Source organism: Erinaceus europaeus, chromosome 12 (assembly GCF_950295315.1).
Source record: "Erinaceus europaeus chromosome 12, mEriEur2.1, whole genome shotgun sequence".
In the NCBI taxonomy this organism is placed as follows: Eukaryota; Metazoa; Chordata; class Mammalia; order Eulipotyphla; family Erinaceidae; genus Erinaceus; species Erinaceus europaeus.
The window spans coordinates 53,764,113-53,788,082 of NC_080173.1; the positions used below are offsets into that span (position 1 = coordinate 53,764,113).

The 23,970-nt window shown below is 40.5% G+C and overlaps 1 protein-coding gene across 1 annotated transcript in view; it reads right to left on the reverse strand.

Moving 5' to 3' along the window:
• Positions 1–831: 831 nt before the first annotated feature.
• ZNF652 (zinc finger protein 652) overlaps positions 832–23,970 on the reverse strand; it is a 58,526-nt gene continuing 35,387 nt past the window's right edge. The window contains exons 2-6 of the mRNA XM_007525632.3: positions 20,351–21,523; positions 17,614–17,761; positions 17,154–17,269; positions 15,361–15,505; positions 832–2,059 (exon numbers count right to left, since the gene is read on the reverse strand). Coding sequence (XP_007525694.1) covers positions 1,548–2,059; positions 15,361–15,505; positions 17,154–17,269; positions 17,614–17,761; positions 20,351–21,256 — 1,827 coding nt within the window. The 5' untranslated portion in view covers positions 21,257–21,523 and the 3' untranslated portion in view covers positions 832–1,547. The remainder of the gene's footprint in view (positions 2,060–15,360; positions 15,506–17,153; positions 17,270–17,613; positions 17,762–20,350; positions 21,524–23,970) is intronic.

Here is a 23,970-nt window from a genome sequence, read left to right on the forward strand (position 1 = left end):
GTTGCTGGCTTTGAAAGTGACTGGGATCCATGTGGATTCAGTCGGCTAGGAAGGATCGTCAGTTTCCCCAATGAATGGGTACTCACGGGATGCACCACAGGAAGGTCGATCCAATGCCCACTAATCACTTACAAATCCTGCTCTCACACAATTATGTGCAGAGGAAAGGGCAGCAAAATTTAGGGGTTTTCTTTCCCTCACTACAATTTAAACTTTAGAACTCAAAGTTACAGCTATACTCAGTGCTAGCACAGGCATTTAAAACCTCAGAACCGGTTTTTGAGTTCTCATGCAAACATCTCAGCCACTATCAACATGTTTGTGATTTTAGTGTACTATTTTATCTTTTTTTTCCTATAACAATTCTAGAATTATAAAGCAGTCTCAGAATGAGACTTCAATTTTCCATCTCATAAAGGTTGGACATGAACAGGTTCTAAGGGAAGTGAGAAGCAGACATGACTGAGATGAAATACTTCCCACCACTTCCTCATTTTGACCATGAACAGATTTACTCAAATTTTCAAAAATTTCAAGCTTTAGGTGACTTTCCTGGAAAAGGCCTAATCCTCTGAAAATAATCCTCTTTAATGTAATTACGGCATCAGGTGTAACATGAATGGCAGGAGCATGTTAGTGAGCCCAATAGATACCTGAACACTGAGCAAAGACTTAAAAAAAAAAAAAAAAAACTACCAAGAACTTATGCCAGGTTCTGAAAGCAAAGCCTCACTTCTGCAGTCATCTGGTCTGGAAACCATTTCAGATACATCTAGTCTCTGAAGCACCTTTGACTTGTACGGATGTAAGAATAATTTTGAACTATAGAAGTTATATGCATCTTTAAGAATCACATTTTGATGATTATAAATTTTTTTCTATTTTACAACATAGGTTCAGCTACATTGAAAAAATTACACCGCTTATTGAAATACATTTCATCTTAGAAACAGACTACTAAAGAAGTCTATACAAAAACTCTAAAATAATTTCTGTAGTAAAATAAAGAGTGTGTTAGGAGAGCTACACAAAGAAGAAAATTTCCATCTTTCTCTATAATGCTTGATATACTGTGAAACATGGCTAGCTGAACTCTGTAGCCAGCACCAAAAGCTGAAAAGAATTTATATGATACACAGTGATACAATTAATGCTCTGGATTAATCTCACAGCCTTCCCGATTAGTACAAAGAAAACCTGGCCTATCCCCTCTTTGAGGAGAAGTCCAGGATATAAAAAGCAAGCATACCTCATCAGCTGATATGAAATTATAAAATTCCACAGTCCAAGTATTTGAAATTTATAAAAGTCACCAGAAAATGCAAGCAAACTGGGCTTGAGTTTGGTGGTTCCCCTGGTTCAGATGATAGTTCCCTCTGTGAGCTCAAGATAAGTCTTGTTTTTTTTCCCCTTGGATGTGTTGATTCACCAAAACAATGACAAAGCTCTTGGTGGCAGCTGACAGCTACAGAAATGCTCACCGACTCTCTTTCTGCAAACTCATGTATGGGAACATAACTCACAGAGAACACTTAAGGAGATGGATGTTAATGATGCTGTGCTGAACTGTTCTTCTCTGCCAGGTGCCGCAGAAAGTTGTCCTCACCCTGGCCTCTATGATTTAAAGGCTCGCTCTTAAAGAGAGCTGGAGGTGGTGGCAGGTGAGGGACTGGAGGGATAGGAAGGTGGTGTGGGTGGTGAGGGTGTGGGTGGATGTGAAGGTGTGAGAAGGGGTGGGGGATCTGCCGAGGGGGAAGTGCGTTTACAGGATTCATGTTGATAGGAGGGGTTGGGGTTGTGGGTGTGTTCACCACAGAAGGAACTGGGGTGGCAGGGGAAGTTGTAAGTGGGATCTGGACAGCAGGCGGCACATTCACGGGACTGGTTACCCGAAAGCACTTCTCCTTGTGGGCCTTAAGCATGTTGGAAAAACGGAACCGCTGGCCACACACATCACATGGATAGGGCTTCTCGCCTGTGTGAGTTCTGCGATGCCTCTTCATGTTGGGGCGGCTGGTGAAGCTTTTACCACAGATTTCACAGATAAAGGGTTTCTCTCCTAAGGTGAACACAGATACAAAAAAAAAAAATTAAATAAAAATTAACATACTCTGTGGTAATGATGCGCTCCTGTTTTCCTCATATTCAAAAATATTATCACTCCTTTCTCTTACGGTATTTTCTATCTATTCTCACAGTCATGAAGAGTCCCAAAGATGGCACTTACAAAAAAGAGTAGATAAGAGTATAGCTAATACACTGCTTACAACCTGGGTTTGTTTAATAAACAAAATAAAAGGGGTGAGGTCAGGTGATAGCTCACCTGGTAAGATTACCCACCTTAACCTGCAGGAACCCCGGCACCATATGGGAACACTGTGGCATTGGTGGAGGCTCCATGGATGATAAGCCTCTTTTCTCTGTCTCCCTCTCTCTCTTCCCATATGTCTCTAAAATAAAAAGTTGGGGGGCCAGGCAGTGGTACACCTGGCTAAGCACTCACAGTACAGTGCACAAGGACCCAGGTTCAAGCCCCTGGTGCCCATCTGCAGGGGGTAAAGCTTCATGAGTGATGAAGCAGGACTGCAGGTGTCTGTCTCTATCCCTCTCAATTTTTCTGTCTTTATCCAATAATAAAATAAAAATAGAATTATTTAAAAAAAAAAGAGGAGAAAAAAAGTTGGCCTAGAGGCAGTGGTATCACATATGTGCAAGGCCCCAGAACCACAGTTTAAAAAAAAGGGGGGGTGTGGGGGTTATTTATAATAGTGGGTCTTCACATCCTATCTAAGGAATTGTTCATATGACTCAAGGAAATTAAAACTATAAATGAATCCCTGTCGTTACATATAGGCAAGTTAATCTGTCAGAAATTTCTGACATTCCTACCAACAGTAAGACTTCATCCAATGTGTTCTGTAGAGCAAGTGTGTCTTTAATTAATTTCTACTTAGACATAATCCTTAGCAAGTAGGTTACTTTCTGGTACTGGTCTTGAAAAGCCCAAGTCTGACTCACAACATAAATTTCACATTTGAATATTTCCTAGTGGAAGTGATGCTGGCATTTCTGCAGACATGTCTTCATTATATGGTATGGTATTATCTGGATTATTTATTTATTTATTTATTTATTTATTTAATCAGAGCACTGTTTAGCTTTGGCTTATAGTGATACTGAAGAATTGAACCTGGGACTTTGGAGACTCAGTCATGAGTCTCTTTACATAACCATTATGTTATCTACCCCTGCTTTCTGGCATTATTATTTAAAAAAAAAAAGATTTAGTTTTCATATATGAAAGACACAGAGAAAAACAGAGTACCACTTTGGTGTATGCAGCATAGGGTATTAAACTGGGAACCGTAGTCATGTATCGTCAATGCTCTACCAACTGAGCTACTTTACACACTGCAAAGTTTATTTTATTTTACCTTTTTTGGGGGGCAAGGACCCAGGTTCAAGCCCCCAGTCCCCACCTGCAGGGGGAAAGCTTCATGAGTGGTGGAGCAGTGCTGCTGGTGTCTCTCTGTCTCTCTCCCTCTCTATCTCCCCCTTCCATCTCTATTTCTGGCTGTCTCTATCCAATAAATAAAGATAATAAAAAATAAATTAAAAGATACATTACTTTTTTTTTCTTTACCAAGCACTGTTCAGTTCTGACTTATGGTAATGCTGAGAATTGAAGCTGATACCTCAGAGCCTCAAGCATAATAGTCTTTTGCATAACTGTTCTGTTATCTCTCCAGCTCTATCTGGTGCATGTGAAGAGTTCTTAGCATTCCTGGTGTCAGTCTACTACATGCGCCCCTAAGAGCTTTTTCCAAAAGCCCAAAAGTACAGGGACACTGTGTATGTAATGGGATGTGTTACTTCTCGTTGAGAACCACTGGGTCAATGAGTTAAAACGGAAGCAAATCCCGTATCTCTAAAAGCACTTAAGGAGGAAATTAGGTTTGTATTCTAAAGGTTTAATTAAAGCAACAAGTTAATAAGAGCGAGATGAAAGGTCAGAGCAGTGTTCCTTCATACATGATGTTGAGGATTGAACCTGGGGCCTCAAACATTAGAAATGAATTTTATCTGCTAGGTCACCTCCCTGGCTGCTCAAAGGGTATAATAGGCCTGAAGAAAAGGTGTTTTAATAAAGACAGAGAATCAGAAGAGAAGACAGAAAATAGTAAGACTTTGGCAGGCTGTCTTGTGCAGTGCTGAAAGAGCAACCTGGCCAATAAACACAGACATTCCAATCTGTTGAGTATGAATGTCACTGAGTCACACAGAAATACTATCTATCTATACTTAGTTTAAAATCTCTCTTGAGCTTGAAACTCACTTTTCAGACCACCTAGTAGATTTCTTCACTAGAATACTCTATAGATTTTTCAAAATTAACAAGTGAAAAGTTAAATTCATTATCTTCTCTAACAAGTCTTTAAAAAAAAATTTCTTTGTTGGGGGATTAATGGTTCACAGTCAACAGTAAAATACAATAGTTTGTACATGCATAATATTTCCATATAATAGTACAACCCCTACTAGGTCCTCCTCTGCCATCATGTTCCAGGATCTGACTCCCCCTCCTGCCACACCCACCCCAGAAGTCTTTTACTTTGGTGCAATACACCAACTTCAGTCCAAATTCTGCTTAGTGTTTTCCCTTCTGATCTTATTTTTCAACTTTTGTCTATGAGTAAGATCATCCCATATTCATCCTTTTCTTTCTGATGTATCTCACTTAACATGATTATCTTCAAGCTCCAAGATGGGTTAAAGAAGGTGAATTCATAAATAAATAAATAAAAACTAAAAAAAAAAAATTTTGAAAGCATTAAAAAAAAAAGAAGAAGAAGAAGAAGAAGGTGAATTCACCATTTTTAATAGCTGAGTAGTATTCCAGTGTGTATATATACCACAACTTACTCGGCCATTCACCTGGCTTGCTTCCAGGTTTTGACTATTACATACTGTGCTGCTATGAACATAGGTATACACAAATCTTTTTGAATGGATGTGTTGGGTTCCTTAGGATACATCCCCAGGAGAGGAACTGCAGGGTCATAGGGTAGGTCCACTTTTAGCCTTTTGAGAGGTCTCCATACAGCTCTCCACAGGGGTTGGACCAACTGACATTCCCACCAGCAGTTCTAGCAAGTCTTCTATTTTTCCACTTTAGGTATTAATAAAGACTCCCAAACTGAGTAGCCTTGATTCTTTCTTTCCATACCACCAACAGACACTCACTCACCAGAGTCATTCAATTCTAGTTGTCTAACATTTTGATTTTGTTTACTGTCAGTGCTATAGTTCTATCTTCACAATTGTTTACTTGGGTTATTTTAATATTCACCTATTTTCACTGTTGCAAATATTTTTGTTGTTGTTACTTAGAGCTCTGCCACTCTAACCTCACTTTTTTTTTTTTTTTTTTTCCTCCTCCAGGGTTATTGCTGGGCTCGGTGCCTGCACCATGAATCCACCGCTCCTGGAGGCCATTTTTTCCCCCCTTTTGTTGCCCTTGTTGTAGCTTCGTTGTGGTTATTATTATTGCCCTTGTTGACGCAATTCGGTGTTGGATAGGACAGAAAGAAATGGAGAGAGGAGGGGAAGACAGAGAGGGGGAGAGAAAGATAGACACCTGCAGACCTGCTTCACCGCCCGTGAAGCGACTCCCCTGCAGGTGGGGAGCCGGGGGCTCGAACCGGGATCCTTACGCCGGTTCCTGCACTTTGCGCCACATGCGCTTAACCCACTGCGCCACCGCCCGACCCCCGTAACCTTTTTAAGACAGAAATGAAGAAGCAGACACAAAGAGAGAGGGAAAGACAGCACAGCACCGAACCTTTCCCCAGTGTGATAGAGGCCAGGCTAGGCATGGCAAAGCAGGCATCTGACCAGGTGGAGAGAGCTTGCCATTCTCCTCTCTAATCCTGCGCCCTACCCTCCACTCCTTTCTCCACTGCAGTCAGAGTGAACTTTCAGACAGTAGTGTTACACTCTGCTAATCATTCAGGAACATCCTACTGACTTGAGATGAAAGGGGGAAAAATGATGTAGAGCTTATAGGGTACTTATTTATTAATTTTGTGATCTTGTACCACCTATTTACTACTCTCCAATGTCATGACTTAGCATATATGCCACCCCATTCTACACTTCAATCCACCAAAATTTAGTGAGTCCATGCACATGCTTTTACCATGAAGCTATTGCCATGCCTCGCTTATCTTTCACCCCAACTCCAATCTGATGATACACTCTGTGAGCCTGTGGACTATTTCAGTCTTGCTCATCACAGTGGCTCTACTTAGTAAATCATTAGTAAATATTAAAAAAATTATTACCTTTATTTATTGGATAGAGACAGTCAGAAATCAAGGGAAAGGGGGAGAGAGAGAGGGAGAGAGGAAGACAGACAGGAAGAGAGACAGAGAGACACCTGCAGCCCTACTTCACCACTGGTGAAGCTTCTTCCCTGCCGGTGGGAACTGGGGACTCAAACCCAGGTCCTTGTGCACTGTAACATGTGCACTCAACCAGGTGTGCCACCAGCTGACCCCCCATTAGTAAGTATTTAACTCTAAGACATGCACTTCCCCCCACAAGTTAACATCTCTGGAACTGGCACACCCTGAAGCCAGTTTTTTGATTAGCAGTATTTTCTTAGCAGTATATAGCGCAAGTCTGCTCTATGATTGCTGGTCCCGTGGATTTGGGAAAAATATGCTGCTCACCAACAGGGTCATTCCATTATCTTCCCTACCTTAAAAAAAAAGATTTGTCAGTTGTACCCTTGAGACAACAATAGTCTTGTAAAGCATTTCCTCAATAAAAGCAAATGACTAAGGTTAACAAAAAGAGATTTATCTATTATTAATATGAGAGAGAAAGAGAGAGAGTGTGTGAGACCACCAGAGAATCACTCTGGCACACAGGATGCCAGGTAGCAAACTTGGGACCTCCTGCTTGAGAATCCAATGCTTTATCTACTGCGCCGCCTCTTGGGGCCTCCATTACTTTCCTGCCCTACAGTTCTGTCTTTGACTATCTTCTTGTTATAGTTTAGCTTTTACTATACATTTTTAAATAGGCTGACTGAAGGACATGAAAGCTCTGACTTTTCCTGGTAAATAAATAATTTCATTTATATGTAGTAATATTATCTATCATATATGAACCATCTGATCCTGATTTTTTTTTTCTTTCTTTTCATTAGAGCACTGCTGAGTACTAGCTGATGGTGTTAGGGTGGTGCTGGGATTGAACCTGGGAACTTGAGTGCTTCAGACATTAATATGTATTGTGCTCCTGCCCTGATCCTGACCTTTTAAGTAAACTGACACAAATTGTAGAAGCTTCAAGCCAAACTTGAAATGATACCTTTTGCGTTCATATTTTACATATCCCTCCATATCACTACTAAGCTTCCATTAAATTTATGCCAGAATCACTAAATGTGTGGTTCTGGAGTGAGTTAAACTACTTTGGGTAATTTATTTAATCTCAGCTTCAGTTTCCTCAAGTGACAGATAAAAATAATAGAGGAGTTGGAAAAAGGACTAGAAAGCTGGATCAGGGGAGAGAGTGGCTCCCAAATATGGGAAAGTAGAGCCCCACCTCCCCCAGATCCCTGCCCCACTAGGGAAAGAGAGAGACAGGCTGAGAGTATTGATCAACCTGCCAACGACCATGTTCAGCAGGGAAGCAATTAAGAAGTCAGGCCTGGGGGTCATGCGATAGCGCAGTGGGTTAAGTGCATGTGGCGCAAGTGCAAGGATCTGCGGAAGGACGCTGGCTCCCCACCTGCAGGGGAGTCGCTTCACAGGCAGTGAAGCAGGTCTGCAGGTGTCTATCTTTTTCTCTCCCTCTCTGTCTTCCACTCCTCTCCCCATTTCTCTCTGTCCTATCTAACAATGACGATAACAATAATAACTACAACAACAATAAAAACAAGGGCAATAAAACGGGAGAAAATGGCCTCCAGGAGCAGTAGATTTGTAGTGCAGGCACCGAGTCCCAGCGATAAACCTGGAGGCAAAAAAAAAAAGTCAGACCTTTGGCCTTCTGCACCCCACAATGATCGTGGGTCCCTAATCCCAGGGGGATAAGTAGGAAGCTATCAAGGCAGGGGACTGGATATGGAGCTCTGGGGGTGGGCAATGTGTGGAAATGTACCCCCCCCCCCTTATCCTATGGTCTTGTCAATGTTTCCATTTTATAAATAAATAAAAATAAAAAAATAATAACAGGACTTAAAAAAATACAAGGAAAAGTACTTAGAGTGGTATACAATGCATTCTAGCTGCTGTTAGTATCATTGTTGTCATTACCACGATCACTAGTATTGGACCATACATGTCTTAAGAGTAAACTCAGGCATTGTAAGATCAGTATACTTTATTAATGAATGAAAGTAAGAGAGTGACTAGAGCTCAGGGAAGTATGCAGTATTGGGGACTGAACTCAGAGTCTCAGACACAAAAGTCCTATATCTACCCTCTGAATACTCTTGGTGAGCTATAACCTGGTCTTAACTCATCCTTGTATTCCTAAGTACTTACCACGGTGTCTGGTACCAAGAAAATCAGCAATTGCTCCATTACTGGACTCACTCCGCACCAGTTTAGGAAACCTTGCCTAAAGGATGGTCAGCTTCTCTAAGGCTTGCCTCATTTTTCTTTAAGTGAAAAGAAATAGCCTTGTTCTGGGGGGATGGATCAACCTGTCAGTGCCTATGTCCAAGGGAGAAGTAGCTATAGGAGCTAGACCTCCCACATTCTGGATCCCAAAAAGAATTTTGGCCCATACTCCCAGAGGGTTCTATACCCCCATTCCACTAATGAGCTTGTCACCAGGAATCCTGTTTTAATATCATCAATGAAAGGGAAAACACCAGATTCACAGAAAAAACTATCTTTCTCTCCCCCTCTCTGTCTTCCCCTCCTCTCTCCATTTCTCTCTGTCCTATCCAACAACGACATCAATAACAACAACAATAATAATAACTACAACAATAAAACAACAAGGGCAACAAAAGGGAAAATAAATAAATATTTTTAAAAAGCATATAAACATAGATATAGTTATAGAATCAGCCAATATTGGCAACCTTGGGAGAATTACTACAGCTTCCAATGGTGGAGATGGGGACACAGAAGTCTGATGGTGGGACTTTATACCCCTATTATCTTACAGTTCTGTAAATAAGTATTAAACCATTGCCTTAAAAAGGGGGGGGGGGGTCAAAGGAGAGGAAAAAAGAGAGAAATCAAACTTTCTGAATTTGTAAGAAATTAGAATAAAAAAGAAAGAGGCTGCACCAAAGGAAAAGACTCTGGGGTGGGTGTGGGGGAGAGTACAGGTCCTGGAAAAGGATGACAGAGGACCTAGTGGGGGTTGTATTGTTATGTGGAAAACTGAGAAATGTTATGCATGTACAAACCACTGTATTTACTGACTGTAAAACATTAATCCCCCAATAAAGAAATTAACAGAAAGAAAGAAAGAAGCAAGGAAACAAAGAAAGAAAGAAAAGAAAAGAAAAGAAAAGAAAAGAAAAGAAAAGAAAAGAAAGAAAGGGGTTAGGTAGTGGCGCACCTGTTAAGTACACACATTACATTGCACAAGGACTTAGGTTCAAGCCCCTGGCTCCCACCTGAAGGAGGAAAACTTCATGAGTGGTAAAGCAGGGCTACAGGTATCTTTCTCTTTCCCTCCCCTCTATATCTCTCCCAACCCTGTCAATTTCTGTCTCTATCCAGTAATAAATAAATAAATAAATAAAAATTCTTTAAAAAGAAAATTACTCTTAAAAAAAGAAAGAAAACCACAAGAAATAAGCTTATCACTGTCAATTCCTGCAATAGCCTTAGTCCTCACCAAAACAATATCTAAATGTGTTCTGGATCCAGTCTTCTTCTTTTTAAGGAGACAGGCAGTGGTGCACTTGGTTAAGCACAAGAAGCTGAGTTCAAACTCCTGACCCCACCTACAGGGGAAAGCTTCATAAGTGGTGAGGCAGGGCTACAGGTATCTCTCTGTCTCCTTCTCCCCTCTCAAATTCTCTGTCTCTACCTAAAAAAAAAAAAAAAAAAAAAAAAAAAAACTTTTTCCCCAAAGGTTTTATTTCTTTATTAATAAGAAAGATAGGGAGAGAGAGAGAAAGAAGGAGAGGCAGAGAGAGAGAGAACCAGATATCACTTGGCACATGTGCTGCTGGGGACTGAACTCAGGACCTCATGCTTGAGAGTCCAATGCTTGGGGTGAGGGAGATAGCATAATGTTATGCAAACAGACTCTCATGCCTGAAGGTCCGAGGTTCTAGGTTCAATCCCCCACACCACACATCAGAGTTGAGCAGGGTTCTGATTTTAAAAACAAAACAAACAAACAAACAAACAACAACAACAACAACAACAACAAAAAGGCATGTAGAAAATCCAATGCTTTACCCACTGCGCCACCTCCCGGCCCACTGTTCATCCAGTCTTAAACAAACTATTTCTTTTCTTCTTTTTCTTTTATTTTTCCAAATCTTCCTACTTTATTGTTAGACTCTTCCACAGGCTGACTTCTTCCACCCTAAGCCTCTTCTAAGAGTTTATCGAACTACTGTATGTACTTTCACTCATCAATGGATAAAAGGCTGAACAAATGAGCTTCTTTTTAATCAGAGCAGTGTTCAGCTGTTTTATGGTGGTACAGGGAAACAAATCAATTTTTATAATCCATCTAAGGACATTCTTTTTGGTCCTTTGCTTGCCTGTTGGCCCTACCCTCACCTTCAAACTTTATGTCTGTCTGTTATGAAAACTTCATTCCCTGGACTGGGGAGATAGCGTAATGGTTGTGTTAAGAAGCTTCTGTGCCAGAGACCCTTGAGTCCCAGGTTCAATCTCTAAAGCTACCATAAGCCAGAGGGCTAAGCAGTGCTCTGGTAAAGAAATAAAATTAAAGAAAGAAAAAAAGCTAATTTCTTCCCCTGAGAAACAAGCCATGGTCTAGCAAAAAATGTTCATTTTTTAAAAAAACTTTTGAGTAGGATTAACTATGCATAGCTATAAATGAAGCAAAGCTTTTAATCTACATCCTGTCAGTTGGCACCTAGGTCTTTCCAGGTACTGCCCCACCCTGTGAGTGCCTTGAGGCCTCTCATCAAGACTTTGTATAGGAAGGAATGATTCAAGTTGGTAGAGGCTCCTCCTGTCCTGGTAGGGCCCAGTACCCACATGACATGCAGAATTGAGGGTCCCTGCACCTCCAGTTTCTCTGAATGTTTGACAAACAGAAAGATAACATACAGGGCTGGGGAAACAGCATCATGGTTATGCAAAAGGACTTTATGCCTAAGGCTTTAAGGTCCCAGGTTCAATCCCCATAATCACCATAAGTCAGAGCTGAGTAGTGCCCTGGTCTTTCTCGCTGTATCTCTCTAAGATAAAATAAATAAAAAATTTTTTTAAATGACATATAGCTGCAGGTCGGAAGCTCAAGTAGGGAGAATAGTAGATGTTCCTTTTTTAAAAAAAATTTATTATTATTATTTTTTAATTTTTTTTTTTTTTTAACCAGAGCACTGCTCATCTCTGGCTTATGGTTTACGGTAGTTGCAGGGATTGAACCTGGGACCCTGGAGCCTCAGGCACGAGAATCTCTTTGCATAACCATTATGCTATTTATCCCTGCTGGTAGATGTTCCTTTTCTTCTCTAAGGTTAGTTCTTTAATGCAGTAGAACACAGGGCTTGCAAACATGAGATCCTGAGTTTGTTCCCTGACACTGCATATGCTTTTCTCTCTTCCCCCTTGTTAGTAAGTTTTTAAAAATAAAGTTGAGCCCTATGGTTTTGTCAAGGTTTCCTTTTTATAAAGAAAAAAAAAAAAAGGAAAAAAATAGCCTCCAGAGCAGTGGGTTCATGGTACAGGAACAAAGCCCCAGCAATAACCTTGGAGGCTAATAATAATAATAAATTTAAAAGTAAATAAATAAATAAAGTTGAGCCAGGAGATAGCTCACCTAGTAGAGTACACACTTGATGAACAAAGACCTGGCATTGAGTCCCCAGCACCATTCACAGCAGGTGTTATGGTGTCTCTCTTTTTCTGTCTCTCCCTCTGTAACTTAAAGAAAAAGAATCCCCAATTAAATTCCTGGCACCCTATATGCCAGTGATGTTGTGGTTCTCTCTCTCTCTCTCTCTCTCTCTCTCTCCTTTTTCAGAGCACTGCTCAGGTCTGGTTTATGGTGGTGTGGAGGATTGAACCTAGGACTCTGGAGCCTCAGGCATGACAGCCTCTTTGCATAACCATTATACTATCTACCCTCATGCCCCCCTTTCCTTCTCCCTGTTTCTCCTTATCTTGTGTTAATAAACAATATTTTTTTAAAGTGACTCAGAACTAAGAGCCTAGTCAAGAGCTACCAAATTATAAGCATAGAATTTATATTAAACACTGCTATATTTGGAAAGTACTGCTACATACTTGGGCTTCAAAGTTTTCAGTATTTTCTAAGGTACTATTATTTGACTAAATCTTCTTGTGGTTCTTCATCTAGCCTAATCCTTAAAATGTAAGAGTGTGCCCCAATGATGATATTTTACCTACTACTTCCTACTGTGAGAATGACAACCATTATTACTACCATTATCCTAATAGAGGCACACAATGTGGTGATTTGGAGAACATAGAGAGTACATTTGAGCTTATATGAAGCTTTTTCTTTCCAGAACCTTAAGTACAAGTTCCATACGGTAGCTATGGACAAATAAATACAAGACACTGAACAGAACTGGCTTCAAGTTAAAGCACTGGATTGGAGTCTCTGATATTACTGGCTTGACTGTTTTTGCTACTGAGTACACAGTTTTGTTTTGTTTTTAAATCCATCAATAGCTTAACTGCATGCAGATTTTGGAGACTTTTTATATAAGTATGTGAAGAATCAGACTAGCTACACAAGGAGTCTTAAGCAAAAGGCATACCTGTTACCCAAGACAGCAAACATGCAGTTGCCTGACTGAAAGACAGCTAAATGGAAATTCATGAGGCAGAATATTAAGGTTGAATAAACTGTATTTTTTATTATCTTTATTTATTTATTGGATAGAGACAGGCAGAAATTGAGAGAAAAGGGGGATGATAGAGAGGGAGAGAGACAGAGACACACCTGCAGCCCTGCTTCACTGCTTGTGAAGTTTTCCCCCTGTAGGTGGGGACCAGGAAGGTTGAATAAACTTGAAAAAAAACTTTTTATTTTTGCCTCCAGGTTTATCACTGGGGCTTGGTGCTGGCCCTATGAATCCACCACTCCTGGTGGTTATTCCTCACCCCCAACCCCTCCCTTTGCTACTTTGTTTGACAGGACAGAGAGAAATAAAGAGGGGAGGGGAGACAGAGAGGGAGAGAGAAAGATAGACACCTACAGTCCTGCTTCACTGCTTGTGAAGTGTACCTGCTGCGGGTGGGGAGCTGGGACTCAAACCTGGGTCCTTGTACAGATCCTTGCCCTTAGTACTATGTGCACTTAACTGGGTACACCACCACCTGGGCCCCCCAAAAGATAATTTTTTATTAATAAAATTTTCATTTCTTTACTAATACCAGATAAAGGAGAGAGAAACAGTATCATTCTGGTATATCCATGTTGGGCATGGAACTCAGAATCTCATGGATGTAAGCTCTACTTAGTGTATAGGGCCACTATTTATTTAATTTTGTATTGGGAGGGCGAGATGGAAGGAGGAGTATTAATCAGCTCTAGCAATATGGTGGCACTATAATAATTGAGCCTCTAGAGCCTCAGGCATGTAAATCTAGTACACAACCTGTCTGTTATTTTCCTTGCCCTGAACTTTTGATTTTAATAAATTTTCATAAAAAATATGAGGGTGTGGCCAGGGAGATGGCTCAATAGGCTGAGTATAGGACTTATATAGGAGAGGTTCCAGGTTCCATCCCAGATATCACATATACCAGAGTGAAAGTATGCTCTGGTTGACCAGTTTCTCTCTCTTCTTCTTCTTCTCTTATTAAGTAAAATTGTGGTAGTGTATTGCACCAAAGTAAGACTCTGGGGGGGGGGGGGGAAGAGTACAGGTCCAAAAAGGATGACAGAGGACCCAGTGGGGGTGCTGTATTGTTATGTGGAAAACTGAGAAATGTCATGCATGTACAAACTACTGTATTTTACTGTCGACTGTAAAACATTAATCCTCCAATAAAGAAATTAAAAAGAAAAGAAAAAAATGGGGGGTGGGTCTTGGGTTTATGGTTGGGAGGTGATTTAGCAATAGACCAAAGGACTTGCATTCATGGGTCTCTCTGGGTTCTACCCCAGGCACCATACATGACAGCATGGTGCAGTGCTCTGGTCTTTCTTCTTAAATAAACAAATAAATAAATAGATTTTTTAAGAATCAGAGAGTTTTCTGCTTTGAATGGAAAATAAGTCCATCAGGCAGACATTTTTCTTTGGAGTGCGGTAGCAACAAAAGAGCGCCATGGGCAGAAAGTCCTTACCATGAATTAATAGCAGGCTAGGCTAGGCAAGGTAACCTCTTGCTACTCTAAGTCTGCTACTCCACAGACTGAGAGAATCTAGAATCCTATTATTACATTTTATTTAGAAACTTGCAAGACTTTTCATACTGTTCAATTTTTTTGCAAAGACTGCTTTTTCCAGAAGGTCAGGTTAAGACTAAGAAAGTAATGATAGTGTTTACAGAGGAAGATGTTATCTCAGCCCAGCCGGATAATCAAGTGCTTACAAGATTCAATTCTATGTTATGAAGAATATAATGCTGAAAGCAAAAAGTGGTTATAAAATAATTGAACCTCATGTAATTGATATGCTCCTGAAAAGTATTAAATTCTGATAAACTGAATTCAATCAATAAAAGGTTCCTCTCTTCCTTAGACAGACAGGCTATACACATAGGCATATAAGCCAGTTTCATATAATCTCAAGATCTCCTCTTCCTCAAAGGATCCATTATCTTTCAGGATCCCAAAGTTAAAAGACACTACTCATATAAAGTACTATGAAAGGGTGGAGGGTAGACAGATAGCATAATGGCTATGCAAAGAGACTCTCATGTCAGAGGCTCTAAAGTCCCAGGTTCAATTCCCCACACCACCATTAAGCCAGAGGTGATCTAGCAAATAAATAAAGTATTATGAAAAACCTGACTTTAAGTAGTATAACTATGTAATATATACAAATATATTACATGTATATTAATATATATATGGAATTTTTACCTAGAATAAAAATTTGTGTTTAGGTTTTTAAAAACTGACTCACAAATGATCATCAGTCAGTAATTGAAACATACTTGTATTTCTCCCAAGAAATTCTTACCAGTGTGTGTTTTCATGTGTTCATCGAAGTACTGCTTCATGTTGAAATCTTTGCCACACCACTGGCACATGAACTGCTTATGCCCAATGTGGATGCTCATGTGGGAGCGGAGCTGGTACTTGTACTGAAACCTTTCATCACAGTTCTGCAAAAGATACAGTGGAGGGGAAGTGTTTTTCTTATTGCTGTGATTTTTAAGTACAAAGTGAGAGATAGAGACGGTGAGATGTACCTGGTTGAGTGCACATGTTCCAATGTGCAAAGACCCAGGTTCAATCCCCTAGTCCCCATCTGCAGTAGGGAAGCTTTACAAGTGGTGAAGCAGTGTTGCAGGTGTCTCTCTTTCTTCCTATCATTCCCTTCCTTCTTGATTTCTGCCTGTCTCTATCCAATAAATAAATAAACATAATTTAAAAAATAATCATTTATTTAGGGGGGGAAGAAAGCATAGAAGCTCCCCACAGTGACCCCCCCCATCACATATATGGTAAAGCAGGCACCCTTCCAGGTGAGCTTTTTTGCTGGCCCATAGTGAAGATTAAAAAAAAATTTTTTTTTGGGGGGGGGGAGTTGGGCGGTAGCGCAGTGGGTTAAGCATAGATGGCGCAAAGTGCAAGGACCAGAGTAAGGAGTGAAGCAGGTCTGCAGGTGTCTATCTTTCTCTCTGTCTTTCCCTCCTCTCTCCATTTCTTTCTGTCCTCTCCAACAATGATAACAACAATGATAACTACAACAACAAAACAACAAGGGCAACAAAAGGGAATAAATATATTTTAAATTATCATTATTTATTGGACAGAGACAGCCAGAAATTGAGAGGGGAGGGGGGTGATAAAGAGAGAGATAGAGACACCTGCAGCACTGCTTCCCCACTTACAAAGCTTTCCCCCTACAGGTAGGATCTGGAGGCAGAGTAGTTTTATTTGAGCTGACCCTAGATAGTCTCTAGATCAGGTGCACCCCTTTTTTTTCCATATGCAAAACCTGTTTGTGTCAACTATTTGGCTCTGCTGTATTTCTACAGTTGGGTTATTAATAGGGGGAAATCTCAAATATAAATATCACAGAAGCATGTCCAATCTCTGAGTTATTGAGTAAAAGAAAATAACTCATGTTACTTCTAAATTTAACCAAGTCTGACAGAGTTAACAGTGTATTTAAAATACCATTTCATGGCTTGGGACATGGTGTAGTGGATAAAGTGCTAGACTTGCAAGCAAGAAGTCCTGAGTGGATCCCTGGGTACTACATGTGCCAGAATAATGTTCTGGTTCTCTCTTCTGCTCATAAATAAATCAATAATTTAAAATGTGGGTTTTCTAGATAGCAGAGAGATCATACACAATATTCAGAGTAAAGATACGCAGGTTCTGTTGAGTGCAGCTTACACTTGGTATCACATCACACGCATCTCTCCCTATCTCACTATATACTAGTTTGTCAGAAGTTGTGACGTATTTTCTATGTTTTTCTACACAAAAGTGTGTCATTACTTTCTGACATCTCAGTATATAAGACACAGTTCCTAGGCTGGACCTAATGGGCTGTGTGTTTTTTTAATTTATTTTAATTTATTTATTATTGGGTAGAGATAGAGAGAAAACTGAGGGGGGAAGCAAGAGAAGGAGAGAGAGAAAAAGGGAGAGAGCGCGAGAGAGGAAGGACACCTGCAGCCCTGCTTCACCACTTGTGAAGCTTTCCCTTTGCAGATGGGACAAGGGGTTTGAACCTGGGTCCTTGCGAGTGCTTAACCAAGTGTGCCACCACCTGGCCCCTGGCTGCACTTTTCTTACCTCACATCTGAAGGGCTTTTCTCCAGAATGCTGCAAGGAGTGCACCTTGAGTGACATACTGCGTTTGAATGATTTTCCACAGGTTTCACATGTAAATGGCATGTCTTTTGTGTGTGCTGAAATACAGAATATACTTATACTCAAATATCAAAACTAGAAAAATGTCCTACCTACCATGAGATTATTTTGCCATCTTAATTTTTCACACCCTAATTTGTGAGGTTTTAATAGCAATGTACTCAAGGGAAAAAATAATAACAATGTTGAAAAGAAACCTGGGTGTGGAAGACTACACCATTCAATTTAGTTGTGCTTACTGAAGACATGCTGCATTTAGTTTGAACAAGTCAAAACTGATTATAGTAAGGTCATTCCTCATACTCTGCCCAAACTAGAGCGTAAAACACTCAAAGAACAAAGGAAAATTACAGGTGAGAGGAGAGAAGCAGGAAAAACTTACCAACCATGTGTTTCCGTACATGAGCCATGGTATAGAACTTCTTTTCACAAATTTCACAGGAAAATTTCTTTTCTGCATATCCATGAACAATCTTGATATGTTCATGAAGGGACCAGAGTTTCTTGAATGATTTGTTACAGGAAACACACTAAGCAGGATAAATAGAAATAATCTTTATTTGTAGGGACTTGCAGAATGCCGTACCTGCCTACTGGCAGATGAAGTGAGCGTGCTTTAAGTCTCATGGCACCAAGCTGCAACTCCAACAGAGTCCAGAGTCCAACACCAATACCTATAATTCTATTTTTCAAGATGCATCTTTTAGAGACACTTTGGGAGTGTGGAAACAATGGTTAAAAAAAAAAAAAAGAAGGAAAAAGGACAGAGTAAATAACATAATGGTTATGCAAAGAGACTCATGCCTGAGGCTCCAAAGTCCCAGGCTCAATCTCCTGCACCACCATAAAACGGACAAGCAGTGCTCTGGTGAAAAAAAAAAAAAAAATCTGGTGAAAAAATGCAAAATCCTACTAATATCAAAGAATTTGCTGCTTTTATCAATGGACTCAGGGCCTTGTATATGAGCGAAGTCACTGCATAGGAGTATTATGTAACGAGGAGGTTTCACAAGTGGTAGAGCAGTCAGTGCTAGTGTATCTTCTTTCTCATCTCTCTCTCCCTCTCTATTTATCACCCTCAGTATAAAAGGAAAGTAAGAGTCCACTGGGAATTATGTAGGTACAAAGCCCTGGTGAGAGGAGGAGGAGAAAGAGAAGAAGAAAGATAAACCTCTTAGTGGATATTGTTTGAGAAAAGAATATTCCCATTAGCCTTTTTTTTTTTTAACACCTGCAGACCTGCTTCACTGCCTGTGAAGCAACTCCCCTGCAGGTGGGGAGCTGGGGGCTCGAATCTGGATCCTTATGCCGGTCCTTGCGCTTTGCACCACGTGCGCTTAACCTCTGCGCTACTGCCCAATTCCCCACCCATAAGCCATTTTATAGGCCTGGACTTTAGTTTCTATTTGTTACTATGCTGTCAGAATTATTAGAATTTATGGGGGGGGGGGGAGAGAAGCACAGCATTCTTTTGGAATGTAAAGAGCGAAATCCATAAAAACCTAACTTGTTTAAACATATTACAGTGAAGAATAGTAAGGAAAGTCACAAAGAGGCTTCATTAAATGTTTTATTTTAGGGCTGGGGAAAACAGCATAATGGTTATGCAAAAGGCTTTCATGCCTGAGACTCTGAAGTCTCAGGTTCAATCCCTAGTACTACCATAAGCCAAAAATGAGTAGCACTCTGGTAAAAAGCAAAACACAAAACAAACAAACAAAAGAAACCTTTCATGCCTGAGGCTCTGAAGTCCCAGGCTCTATCCCTGGCACCACCTTAAGCCAAAACTGAGCTTTCTCTATGTATATTTCCCTCAGTATCTCGCTTATTAGATGTTTTTATAATGTTAATAATTTCAAATACTAAAAACCAAATGCTTTGTTGTTGTTGTTAACTTGGTAAAGTAGATTTAAGTGTAATGAAACTACACAGAGGTCAAGAACCACTTTTCCAGCAATGAATCATGACAGAATTTAAGTCTGGCCCCTAGGGTGCAGCACTGGATCACACCTGAACGGCTACATCCGGTTCATAACCAAGCAAGGAAGGACACTGGTAGTTACAGCTGGGCATGAGCACCATGACTCAGTCTTCTCTTATTTACCCACCATGCTGAAAAGCAAGCCACAACTGATGAATCGAAAGGCAGTGAATTTTTAGCAAATGTAACATATACTGTATAAGGTCTCCTTAAAATAAAGCAATCATCTTAGTTGTTCATTAAAAGCAAGAGGAAAAGAGAAAAATAAACAGCAATCCAAGAAACCACAACAAAACAACTTCATCTTTTAAAAGATTTGCTTAAATATGTTTAAACTAATATTTTAAAGATCTTATGAACACATAAACAGACTTACCTTTTATGAACACCGTTAATATGTATTCATATGTGCAAGCCAATATAACACACCATGATATAATTCACTCGACAAAATACAACTTGCCGCTCAGGTAACCCACCACAATACAGTCCTCTCAAGCCACCAGCCTGTGAATACCTTGTGCTGTTACCTTAACTGTACAGTAGCATAGCGTGACCCTATTGCAAGGTGAGCAACATTTCCAACCAGCTCAGCCTCTGTTAATGTTTGCATATTCCCACGGGCTCAGCCTCTTGACAATTTAGTGCTGTCATTTCTCCACTGGTAAAAACAAACTCACTCCTGGAGATCTTCCATGTCCTCCGGTCTGAGTCATTACGGTTTTTGTTCCCATCAGCTGCACTAGAATCTGGCATATTTTTAATGAAAGAATCTCTCTCTACTCCTGACCTTTATTCAATGTCCCCCGCTTTGACAGAGAAGATGCCAGAATGAATTATGTTATGTGTTCTACCACAGTGGATCTCAGTGGAAAGGCATTGCTGGCTTAACTTCCTGGGCAATCACCTATAACAGATCCCTTTCCAATGTACCTGGGTTCCCACTAGTCCAGCGTCAGTTAAACATAATGCTTTTGAAATAAAATGTTAAGACCTAGCAGGACCTTTTTAAAAAGGTAAGTTGGTGAAATCTGTCCCTTCAGCCACAATTGTACTTATTCTTTTGGGCAGATACCAGGTGAGTCTGAACAGCCAGGTTCTATCCTGGAAAGTTTGCCCTCTTGGTGATGAAACCTACCTGAATATTTTTTTCACAGTCTGTTTGCTGGTGAAGGGATAGCTCACTTTCCAGGACAAACTTCTTGCCACATTTATCACAAATCTGCATGCGCCTATGAGTAACGTTCATGTGCTTCTCTAGGTACCAGCGAGTATTAAACACCCTGGGGCACTTCTCACAGGTCAGAGTCTCTTTCTCTTCACACTTAGCTTTCTGGACTGGTGCTTTGGGCTCCTTTGTGGGCCGCTTCTTACGTTTAGGTGGCTCTACACTCTTCCTACGGCCTCTGGTCGTCCTGGGAGTGGGGGAAGTGGCAGCTGCAGCAACTGAGGCAGCTCTCCTGGTTCTCCTTTGTGTGACGCTGACTTTCTCCACTACCTCCTCCTTTTTCTTCTGCCTTTCATTCTCTCCATAGTCGTTGCTGTCATCTGTGGTATCTTCCTCACTCTCTTCCTCTTCCTCCTCACTGCTTGTCTTTAAAACAGGAGTCTCTTTGGACTGAGAAGAGACACCCTTTTCCCCTTTAGAGACATTTAATGTTTGATTATTAAGGTTTACCTCCACTATGATCTGCTCCCTTTTGTAAGAGACTTCCTCCTCTTCCTCCTCCTCTTCTGTGTCATCAGAATTCTCCCGGTCTTCCTTAACAGTGTGCACGTCAGACACTGCTCTCGTCTCCCTGAAATATGGTTGTTCTTCTGTTTCATGGAGATGTGGTTTGCTCATCTTGGTGTCCACTAACACAGAATAAGGACTTCCTGATTCTCGTTTGTATACTTTGGTGGACAGGTCAAGTTCCTGGTTGGCACCATGATAAAAGGTAGATGGCACTTGACCACGATGGCTATCTTCTTGTGCCATCCCCGCTACATGCACAGCACAGTTTTCAACCAGCTCCTGACAAGAACTGGCTGTGTGGCTCATTGGTTATGTGGCCCAATTTCTTAAGCAGTTCAGACTATTGCAAAATAGCTTTAAAATAAGATGATTATTTAAGACTCAAATCTTTTTCTATCCACAGAGAATCACCCAAATGGGGGTGGGGGGGAAGGTATTCCTGGAAACTGTGTGCAAGACTTCCAGCATTGGCAGCACCAAAGCATAAATCAAGAAGGTTTGGTATTATGGCAAGAGCAGAGCACTAGTGACTTTTCTTTTGAAGAGAACTGCACGTGACTTGGAGCATCTTATCTACAAAGAACAAAGAGAAAAATAAAAGGTCAGATACTACTACTTCCTTTTTATACTGTGCACCTACAACATACATTTATACTTATGCATCATACCACAAATAGAGCTTAAAATGACTAAATTATTTATATATACAATCCTCTCTCTTTATATTTACTTATTTATTTTGGATAGGGACAACAGAGAAATTTGAGATGGGGTATAGGTGGGGACAAAGATATGGGGAAAGTATAGAGAGGGAGAAAGACATCTATAGCACTGCTTCACTGCTGGTGAAGCTGCTCTCTTGCAGGTGGGGATCTGGGACTTAATGGGTCCTTGTGTATTATAATATGTGCATTCAACCAGATGTGCCACCACCTGGCCGCTGCTTAACTGATTCAATGTGGGCCATTATTTTACTGGTTTATAGGCAGGGATAGATAGCATAATGATTATGCAAAGAGACTCTCAAGTCTGAGGCTCCAAAGTCCCAGGTTCAATCCCCTGCACTACCATAAAACAGCTGAACAGTGCTCTATTGAAAAAAAAAAAGTATGAGGGTCCCTGGTATTGCAGGTATCAGAATGGTGATCTGAATCTCTCTCATTATAAATGAATAAATAAATACTTAAAAAATTTACTGGGGGGCTGGGTGGTGGCGCAAGCACCCTGGTTCAAGTCCCCAGTTCCCACCTGCAGGAGGAAAGCTTCAGGAGTGGTGAAGCAGGGCTGTAGGTGTCTCTGTCTCTCCATCTCCCCCTTCCTCTCAATTCCTAGCTGTCACTATCCAATAAATAGAAATTTTAAAAAATTTAAATTTATTGGTCCAACCCCTGTGGAGAACAGTCTGGAACTCCCAGAAGGTTAGAAGTGGATCTATCCTATGATCCTGTAATTCCTCCCCTGGGGATATATCCTAAGGAACCCAACACACCCATCCAAAAAGATGTGTGTATACCTATGTTCATAGCAGCACAATTTGTGATAGTCAAAACCTGGAAGCAACCCAGGTATCCAACAACAGATGAGTGACTGAGCAAGTTGTGGTGTATATATACACAATGGAATACTACTCAGCTATTTTTAAAAATGGTGACTGCACCATTTTCAGCCCATCTTGGATGAAGCTTGAAGAAATCATGTTAAGTGAAATAAGTCAGAAACAGAAGGATGAATATGAGATGATCTCACTCTCAGGCAGAAGTTGAAAAACAAGATCAGAAGAGAAAACACAAGTAGAACCTGAACTGGAATTGGCATGCTACACCAAAGTAAAAGACTCTGGGGTGGGTGGGGGGAGAGTATAGGTCCAAAAAGGATGACAGAGGACCTAGTGGGGTTTGTATTGTTATATGGGAAACTGGGAAATGTTATGCATGTAAAAGTATTGTATTTACTGTTGACTGTAAAACATTAATCCCCCAATAAAGAAATTAAAAAAATTAAATTTAAAATTTTCGCTGGTTTACATGAATTCAGCACACTTTTTGGAATGTAAATTCAAAGGTAGCAGGTGTCATTACTGTGCTATTCACTGTGCTATCCTGAGAGCTGAACATAGTTCCCAGCACACTGTAGTGTTCAGCCTCATAAACAATGACTACGTGAGTATCTGCTAGAGTTTAGGTTCTCCATCCTCCACACCACACAACCTACTGATATGATGGATCTCTGTTATACAGTGTGTATCATACATAAAACACACGAGCTTTACACTGGCTGGCTTTCTTTTCGACATCAGTTACTATCATCCACCACAGTGAGAGAGCTCCCACAACAAAGAGAGTAGTAAACTGTCAGACCAGGAAAATAAAGCAAGTTCACAACCAGAAAATAGAGAGATGTTCCTAGCCTTACATAATTTATAAAACTGAGTATTGTTCTCAGATTTATCAGAGTAATTTAAAAGTTGCTAAGTATTTTTAAATTTGTTCCATGCATAACCTACTACATGAATTCAATAACTGGATGGTTTTTCATGTGTCAGTTTTATAGAAGTTCAAATTCTAAGAAACGGTAATCATCAGGTTGGCATAGTTCCAAGAAAAATGAAACTATCCATTTAAAAAAAAAAAAAGATGGGAGTTGGGCACATGTGGCGGTTAAGCACATGTGGCGCCAAGAGCAAGGACCGGCATAAGGATCCCGGTTCATGGCCCCGGTTCTCCACCTGCAGGGGAGTCGCTTCACAAACGGTGAAGCAGGTCTGCAGGTGTCTAACTTTCTCTCCCCTTCTCTGTCTTCCCCTCCTCTCCATTTCTCTCTGTCCTATCCAACAACAATGACACCAATAACAATAACTACAACAATAAAACAAGGGCAACAAAAAAGAAATAAATAAATATTTTTTTAAAAGCTAAAAAAAAAAAAAGAGTAGGAGGGCACAGGGCACATCATTTGCTCTGTACAGACCTCACACTGCTGTTTCATCAGTCACCTAGGCTCTGAGTCGTCTGAGTACTACT